Source organism: Austrofundulus limnaeus, unplaced genomic scaffold (genome assembly GCF_001266775.1).
Source record: "Austrofundulus limnaeus strain Quisiro unplaced genomic scaffold, Austrofundulus_limnaeus-1.0 Scaffold320, whole genome shotgun sequence".
Lineage (NCBI taxonomy): Eukaryota > Metazoa > Chordata > Actinopteri > Cyprinodontiformes > Rivulidae > Austrofundulus > Austrofundulus limnaeus.
In genome coordinates, this window is record NW_013952722.1 from 500,149 (window position 1) to 509,171 (window position 9,023).

General features: G+C 41.9%; 1 protein-coding gene and 1 long non-coding RNA gene across 4 annotated transcripts in view; both read right to left on the reverse strand.

Moving 5' to 3' along the window:
- Positions 1 to 2,707: 2,707 nt before the first annotated feature.
- Positions 2,708 to 3,069, reverse strand: LOC106527371 (uncharacterized). 2 transcript variants are annotated; one of them, XR_001311385.1, is made up of 2 exons: positions 3,030 to 3,069; positions 2,708 to 2,948 (listed from the first exon to the last, which is right to left on the reverse strand). It is a non-coding gene; the product is annotated as an uncharacterized LOC106527371 (long non-coding RNA). The 2 variants fall into 2 exon arrangements; XR_001311384.1 differs by having other exon boundaries at positions 3,021 to 3,063.
- Positions 3,070 to 3,183: 114 nt separating this feature from the next.
- Positions 3,184 to 9,023, reverse strand: part of nop58 (NOP58 ribonucleoprotein homolog (yeast)) — a 15,789-nt gene continuing 9,949 nt past the window's right edge. Inside the window, exons 8-14 of one of the 2 annotated variants that reach the window (XM_014022234.1) lie at positions 7,493 to 7,638; positions 7,151 to 7,277; positions 5,437 to 5,600; positions 5,227 to 5,361; positions 3,644 to 3,705; positions 3,407 to 3,558; positions 3,184 to 3,317 (exon numbers count right to left, since the gene is read on the reverse strand). In XM_014022234.1, the coding sequence (XP_013877688.1) occupies positions 3,199 to 3,317; positions 3,407 to 3,558; positions 3,644 to 3,705; positions 5,227 to 5,361; positions 5,437 to 5,600; positions 7,151 to 7,277; positions 7,493 to 7,638 (905 nt within the window). In that variant the 3' untranslated portion in view covers positions 3,184 to 3,198. Of the gene's footprint in view, positions 3,321 to 3,406; positions 3,559 to 3,643; positions 3,706 to 5,226; positions 5,362 to 5,436; positions 5,601 to 7,150; positions 7,278 to 7,492; positions 7,639 to 9,023 lie in introns of both variants that reach the window. The other variant, XM_014022233.1, reaches the window with a different exon arrangement.

The following is a 9,023-nucleotide window of genomic DNA, read 5'->3' on the forward strand; positions in this document are numbered from 1 at the left end:
TCCTTTCTTCTGTCCATCAATCCCAGAGATAATCCACGGGCAACATTCTGCTGATGTCAAAGCCTGAATTTTGCCTGAAACTCTCAGACTGAAGAAGTCTCTTGGAGGAGAGACGAAACGTTTCATTAGAGAAAAACCCGTCCAGAAGACCTATACAATTTTTTTCTTCTTGGATCAGAGCTTCACACATCGCAGCTCTCCACCATCACCCACATCCTCCACCCCACTCCGCTCTGAGGCCTCCATCACACCCCACCCCACTCACCCTCGCAACTCTCAGCCACCCCCCTCTGTTTTGAGGACTCCAGCCATGAATGTACCGTTACACACCTTGATCCTTCGCAGCTCATTTCTCACCTGCAGAGCTGAAAGGGACAAGATGGAGGTGGGGGAGGGAGGAGGAATTTTAGGCTGTTTTGAACGACTAATGATCTAAACAACTAGCAGCGTTTGGGAAACCCCAAAAAAAGTTTAATCACCTATCAAATTTTCCTCATAACCTCATCATAAGATATCCTAACTTTTAAAAAGAAAGTAAGTGATATTTTGCAGCAGAATATGAGTTAATACAAAATAATTTTGTTTTTAAACTACCTAAATTTAGAAACAAGTTAGCAATCTGTAACCATGCATCATAAACGAGGTAAGATGTTTTTTTTTCTAAGTATTGATTAGGGTTAGGTAACCTGGCTAGTAAAACTAACCATTACTGGTCTATAGTTAACCCTAATCCGAACCAGAACTTAACTCACACCATACCTCTAAACCTAACTAGTAAAATTAACCATTACTGGTCTRTAGTTAACWCTAACYTGAACTTAACTCACACCATACCTCTAAACCTAACTAGTAAAACTAACCATTACTAGTCTATAGTTAACCATAATCTGAACCAGAACTTAATTCACATCATACCTCTAAACCTAACTGTGCAGGTGGTGGGAGACAGAAGAACTCTGGCAAAAATAACATCTGTAACAGAGAACACCTCACACCCGATGCATAAAACTGTAGCTGATCTGCAGAGCTCCTTCGGTGACAGACCGCTGCATCCTAAATGCACAAAGGAGCGTTAGCGCAGATCCTTCCTCCCATCAGCTGTTAGACTCTATAACCATCACCGCTCACATCAGTCATGATAAGCGTCCAGGTTTGTGTTTGCACATCAAACAACTCTACCTCTCACTCATTATATAAATAATAATCTGTGGCAATTGTACATCATTTTTCCTGTACTGGTCTTAATGAYGGAGTTTGAATCATTCTGCACACCCCCTCAGATCATGAGTCTGTCATGGCTGATTTTTCCTGTCAAGTTTTTCTGCAGTCTTGCTTTTATTTTCATTTTAATCTAAATTCATCTTGATAGTCCAGTACAGTAATTATTCATTATTATTTTATTCTGTTTATTTTTGTTACCATCTTTAATTCTATTATTGCTACAGTCAGCAGCGCCGGATTCATTTTTCAGGTGGGGGGTCGGGTTCCACCGCACGCACCTAGGACGTCAGGCGCACAAGTTCAGTTTCACCACAGGGTAATCTCAGTGGATACATTGCAGTCATCAGATATGGAAAAGCTGCAAAAAAAAAAGTCTAACATGAAAAAAAAAACCTGCAGTCATGAATAAGGTGTTTTTATTTTTTAAATATTTTTCATTTCATCAGCAGCCATTTGAGCTTGACTCATCATCAAGCAACAATTAAATAATGGAGTTTTTACCTGTGAATGTTTTATTTAAATCATTTATTAGGAAGGGTGATCAAGTGACCATGAAAAAAACTAAACGTAAATAATTTCCACAGTTTGGAAGAGCGGGTCAGAAACTTGTGCTGGAACGCAGTCTTTTTACTCACGCAAGAGATGGTAAGTAAATCAAACTGTTTAGGTAATTTAGTTAAAAAACTTTATTTTGAGGGGGAAAATGACATTTCCTCGTCTGGCAGTATTTTCTCCATAGCGCCCGGTCATCTCTCAGCGCAAACGCTCTGCGTTTGGACAGCAAAAATAATGACAAACTCCACGCAATTATTTGTTTACCCCGCAGGAAAGTTATCTGCTCTGGGTCAAATAGAGGTGAGCATTTGGCCCGGACCTGTAAAGGACTATGGGCTGGGATTTTTTCTCTCTCTTTTCTCCACAACCCGTCAGTGTACTGGAGAACGGATGGTTGTTGCGCACACATTTGGGGCAGATGTGGCACAAAATACAAATTTTTATTTTTAGGCTGCTTTGGTCGACACGGATGGGATCAGAGTCGAAACGTTTTTTCAGGTGTCAGGCAGGTTTATGATCAGCCCGATTCAGAGCTGGCAGATGTGCGTAAACCCTCGACTGTGCGCACCGCGCCTCACTTAAATACTTTATCATCAAGAGTTTACTCCAGGTTGCGAGCGAGCGTGCACCGCAACAGAACCGAGAGAGAAGTCATAACTCGTCAGCGTTGGGTGCAGCGGCGCCTGTAAATGTCGTTGGACCAGCTGATGACCAGGGCCATAAAGTGCCCCCATTCCGGCGCCGGTGGCTACAGTTGATAATGTGTCATAGCTTTGTCACATGGTTTCTGTGGATTAATGTATGAACCTGCTGCTGCTACTACACCTGAATTTCCCTGCAGAGGACAATAAAGACTTTGTACTCTATTCTATAGAGACTTATATGATATAATTAAATGCCCAAACTGTTAAAATGAAATGGGAGAAAAACATAAAAAATAACTCAGATTTTATTGGTTTGTAGAGGTTTTCTTTCATATGTCATAAAATGACAACGATTCAGTTGTTGAAAAAAAAACAAAAAACAAAACAGGATAGGCATTAAATACAGCCTTTCAACATAAAACACTGTTCAAAAATCTAAAAAAATTAAAAACAAAGTATGTACACCGGCCCATGTTTTCACTCGTCTTCCTCCTTCACCTTCTTTTTCTTCTTCTTCTTTTTTGTTGGCTGGAAATAAAAACAAACTTATAAAACCAAAATAAAAATATTAAAAACTTTAATTCCTTGATAAATTCTCACCTCACTCACTTCTACTTCCTCCTCCTCTTCTTTAGGCTCCTCCTGTTCGACTTTCTTCTTTTTCTTCTTTTTTGTCGACTGAAGAACAGAACAGATGTTTGTTAAAATACATATTTTTTTGTCGTCTTAATGAAACAATTGGAAAAAATTATTATTTTGATATTTTGTAACAATCTAGTTAAAAACTATCCTCGCAAACCTCGGTCACTACTACTTCCTCCTCTTCCTCCTTCAGCATCACTTCTTCTGTTTTATCTTTCTTTTTCTTCTTTTTCTTGGGAGTATCTGTCGTTTCAACTTCTTTTTAAAGGAAAATGAGAAAAAAGCAGGATGTTAAGTTGAACAAACCTCAGGATGTGAATGAAATATTCAGCTAGTTTACTCACCTTCTAGTTCTGGTTCTTTTTTGGACTTTTTGGATTTGACCACTGGTGTTACAGGCAATGCTTCCTCTTCTTCTTCCACCTCTTCGATCTTCCTCTTCTTTGAGGTGGACGGGATGGTCGAGTCTCCMGACGGGTCATAAATTCGTACTTCACTGGGAGAAACAAACAAATAAAGGGATGGTAATGTCTTTTTGAAGATTCAGCCTCTTTAAAAAGAGTAAACGCACAGCTCCTCACCTCTTGTGCTGATATTTCTCAGCCTTCGCCATGGCTTTTCCTGTTCCACTGATTCGACGGATCTGAATGATTGAAGACAGAAAAAAAGACCATCAAATCAAAAATCTATTTTTTTTAGTTTGAGAGTCAGAAAGTCATAGAACAAATGAAGTCCACCCTCCATAATTCTTAGGTTTTGTGTATCAGAACTGAAACACCATTTWAAATTTTTGGGYTTATTTTGGACTCTTCCAGTCATCRAGTCTGGTCTCTACTGAGATAAAATCTTTAAAGACGTCAACTTTTAGTGTGAAAGCTGCGCAATCCTTTATGCATGAGGCCACAGGTCCGAACCGGGGATCGAATCCAGGACCTTCTTGCTGTGGTGCGTYGATGCTAACCACTGAGCCGTCGTGCTGCTAAATGCCACGATTAATCATGATTCATGTTGCTCAACTCCAGTGTTTGAAGGAGACAGCGTGGAGACACAGGCAGCTCTAAGTGACTGTTGGCCAGGTTGTGTAAGGACATGTTCCTGTCCCGCTCGGCAGAAGCTGTGGAAGTCTCAGTAGCTTCTTTCATGAAACGGCCACACAGACCGGTCCAGCTTCRAGCTCCCTCTGTTCCTTCATAAACCACAGGTGAGGCTGGCCAGGCCCCGCTCACATGTATGTGTTCAGAAATGAACCCAGCAGCGTGGAACCACAGAGGTGTGGAGCACAACTCAGCTCGGCTGAAGTGGACTGTGACGTATTTATTGTGTGATGGAYGTCTGCTGCATCGTATCAAACAAAACAAACTGAATCAACTAATTTTAGCAAAACTGTGGTTCAATGTTTTTTAAACTAACYACACAGTTGCTGTTCTGTATCTKTAATATTTCCTCTGTAATAAATCTGTTGATTAATCCAGTGGTAAATCACTGATATCAGCTTATCACCTGAGCCGCAGAACTACGGGTTGATTTTTCACAAGTCGGYCTGCCTGGCTCTGTTACTRCTTCACTTGGTGACTCAGAGGGACATCAGAGGTGGGCTCACTTTTCCCACCTTGCCGTCTTCGTGTTTTTTTCTGAATGATCAGAAGACAGAACRYACATCAGTCCTGGACTGAGCTGTCGTATAAATGAGGCTTCTGTGACAAATTTACATAATAGTCCTAACGTTTACTTTGCCAACATTCCTGTGTTTTAAGCCCAACACGCTTCAGGAGAGACTATCAGGAATATTGATAAGGAATGAGGACAYGAGCAGGATTTCTCCTTGAGAAAACCACCAGCTCTCAATCATCTCAGTGAGATCTGGGGACTTAAGGGCCCATGTGTGCTGTACAGACACTGAACAGTGGACACCCAGTCAGGGTGGCAGGTTAATACTGCACTGTAGGTTTTAGGAAGATGAAACCTGAGACCACCGTTCCCAAGAATCTAGGTTCCACAATTGAGTTCTGAACTCTTCCTCTTGGTGTTTGTTATTTAAAATGTTACCTTTAGAACCTGATGAAGATCAGATCATTAGGCCTGAAACAGAAAACACCAGAACTAAAGAGGGCAGACTTTCATTCATGACCCTGATGAAAGGCATCCTGCAGGTTATTCTACTCACTCCTTTGTCCTCCAGCTGCCTCAGCCTGGCCTCCAGCTTGGCTCGGTTCTCTGCTCCCATCTCTGTGTTTGTGTCCTCTCCCAGAGCGTCGTAACGAATGGCCAGAGCGGTTTTAGCCGCCAGCATTCTTGAGATCTGCAGGTGTTACGGGACAGGTTCATTTCAGCTCACCTCTACCTGCCAGGTGTGTCGTCTGCTGCCTGGTCTTACCTTGCCCTTGTTCTTGGCTGTAGTCTGGCCCACCAAAGAGGCGTGATAAATCAGACCGTACTTGGGGGTGTCTTTGCGGGTCTTCAGGGCCCTRAACAGAGCCTTCTCTGCTCCCAAGATCTGGACTGTGGAAGCCGGGTGCTTGGCCAGGTTCAGAAGAGACCCTTAAAACAGAGCAGCACATTAGAGTASCAGATATAAAGGTTTCCATTTCTTAATGCCAGACTGAGTCAGAAGTCTCAGGACACCRTGTTTGTTCAGAAACTAAAGGCAAAATTAAATATCTGGTGTTTCCTCTAGGAAATTTTATTATCTGAGAATTATTTTGAGCATTAAATTGAATGAACATGGTCTGGATAGCCCACAGATATACCATAAAAATTTCAAGGACCCATAATTGGTCTCCTTTAATGTTAGCTTCTGCCAATTGTTTTAACTGAATTAGCTGTTTAGCATTAGCTTTCACCATTTCTTTTAACATGGTTACAGATCCAAAGTTATATTTTTAGTTAACAGATGAGTTAGCAAAGTTAACTCTTTTGACTAGCCGTGCCGACTACTAYAATTCAAGATAATCACCACAGAATTGATCTCATAAACGCACAAAAATGACAGTTCAGTACATTTACAGATACCAAGCTAAAATTTAGTGTTTTACATCTTTGTTCTAATCAATGGCAACAGCTACTGGCATCTGTCATGTTTGTGTTAGCAAAATATGTCAACCCACTGGGTGGTGGATCTGATTAACAATGAGCTAATCCACATTAGCATCACACAGATGTTAATGTTACAGATGTTTATTTAGAAGCAGCTGAGAGTCATTAACTGTGTTTCCATCCAATTACATACAATTTTAATTCAAATGTTGAGCTAATTTCAATAATTTCATAAAGAGGAAAAAATGAAGAAATGTGAATCAGACTGAGTTTCCATCAACTGGCTTGAAGCGAATCAATTACGTCATACGTATGTGCGTAGTAAACAGGAAGTAACCGTCGCTAAGTAACCGTCGCTAAACTCACAGKGTCCACACATCTCAGGATAATGGAGAGAAGTTACCAGTAATGTGTTGCTACTATCAGGAAAGTTGTGATTATTCTGTTACCAACTAGTTTTGGAGATGTTACTGCTGTCTGGAGACGTAGAGAAAGAAATGCAATTTTCTTCACGTTACGGGATTACTGAGAAGACGCCGACAGCRGGAGGAGGGTCCTGCTGCCAGTCGCGGCTGCAGCCGACCCGAAACTGGTACCGGGGAACAACTGATCAGCTACGTGAGGTAAATGTTCGCTACGTCACAACTTATTCGGCAAAAGTGTTTCCATCTCTCCTTTTGTGCATTAAGTGATTTTTGAAAAACCCAAAAACCACCTCAAGCGAGCGTTAAAACTTTTTAGCGAATTGAGGATTTTTTTCCCTGAATTYTGCTGTTTCCATCAGACTTTTTTTCCGCATTTTTAATGCGACACTTCTAAATGTGCATCAAAAAGCCTTGATGGAAACACACTTAGTGGAACCTAAAGTGAGTGTGATTTTGAGGCTCTAGTTCAGTTTGCCTCTGCAGGAACCCTGGGTTCAGTTCTGTCTGGACCCCGCTGCTGAGGTCGGCTCAGATGAGGTAGTGACTTAGAGCATCAGTCATATTCAGGAGAACGACATGTTGTCCTCATCATCACTGCCTGGCGGGGGCGGAGAACGTGTCAGGACGTACCGGCGTGTGAAATGAGCCGGGCGCCAACCAGCTCGCCCACCATCACGGTCAGGTTGGGGGCGATGGCCATCATCCTGTTCTTCAGGTAGTCGTAGAGCTGAGCGCGGTACTCTGAGATCTCAATCACCTGCAGAGGAGAGACACATCAGCCGGGCTCGCAGCAGCAGAGAGACGACGAGCTGAACCAGCAGAGTCATGTGACCGTTCAGATGAGGTAGTGACTGAGAACCCACATGAGTCAGTTCAGGAGGAAGACAACTGTCGTCATCATCACCACAGACACGGAGACTCGCAGCCWATCAGGACAAACCTGTTCTTTTCTCACTGCGACCGCAGTCGTACCTGATCACACAGGTGCTGGATGTTGGCGATGTCCTGCTCCGACACCTCTGTGCCCATGGAGATCTCAGCGGCTAGCTTCACCTCAGCCTCCACCTCCTCAGGAAGGATCTCCGACAGGTCGGTGCTGGCCACGTTGGTGCGATCACCTGAAGAAAACCACAGTCTGTTATTTCAATTTTCATTACAAACATGTCAAAACATACAGAGGACAGAAAATGTCACAGCTGAGACTGATCCTCACACATCCTGAGTGTAACACCTTTAATGTGTGCATTGTCTATAGTTTATATACCAGTGTGTGAACCTCTGTACTGATGCTGCTGTGACACCTGAATTCCCCCTCAACGGGAAAATAAAGGCTATTTCTATTGTATTAAAAAAACGACTATAAACTTTAAAACTTCCTGTTTTTGTCTCTGGCTGCACAACTCTCAAGCCAAGAAAATTAAATGTACACTTTCGGTAATCTTTGACTTTGCTGTGGCTAAGATCATTAACGATCTTTTTCTGTGATCTTTTCTTGCTTCAAAGTCAAATAATGGATTTTTTTTAGTGTTGGTTTCCTTTTTCTGACTGGTTTGTGATAAAACGTATCCCGAAGTAGGGCTGCCASGATTAGTCATGATTATGTCACCTATTAAAATCAATTGTTTTTTTTCTAACTTTGTATTTTTTATAGTCGACTAATCACTGTTTAGTTGACTATAAAAATAATCATTTGTGGCAGCCCTAATTACCACTACTGCGCATGTGTGTCAAGGACAAAGTTAGACACGGCAGTGGAAGGTGCTGCAGCAGTTTGGAAAGAAAAATGAAGTTTGAAAAAACAAACAAAAAATAAATAAATAAAAATGCATCAACTATTAAATTATCGACTTACTATCGACAACGCTACATAAATTATTTGTCCTGATGCATCTCAGTAATCCAGGTAGAAAAAAATCAAAATGAAAAAGTAGGTCCTCTGGATGGGTTCTTCTTTAGTGAAACGTTTCGYCTCTCCTCCCAGAGACTTCTTCAGTCTGATGAGTTTAAGGTGAAACTCAGCCTTATAAGCACTGCCTCCACATGGTGGACAAACAGGTTAGTCACATGCAAAAGAGGGCCATGGCCTAACAATAGGCTTGATTAGCTCTATTGTTCATAGAGGGTCATGTGCCCCATCACCTGACTTATTGGTTTGGATGCTTCGGCTGTGGTTATTTGGTGTTTTGTTTTGTGAATGTAGTGAGTGCAAGAGGGGTTCAACGTCCCCTTGTTTTCGTCTCTCTTTCGCTCTTTGAGTTGGTTATCGTTGAGGCCCTGATTCACACCTTTTGCTCACGGGGGGCTGAGTCATAAATTATAATTTGAATAAGAGAATCCAGCATGAGATGGTGCTCGACTAAGGCTTCGTTCACACTGCAGGTCTTAATGCTCAGTTCCGATTTTTTTGAAAAAATCCGATCTTTTTGTGTGAACGTTCACATTACATTTTAAATGTGACCTGCGTCAGACCCCTGTGTGAACGCTCCACAGCACTGATGTGACA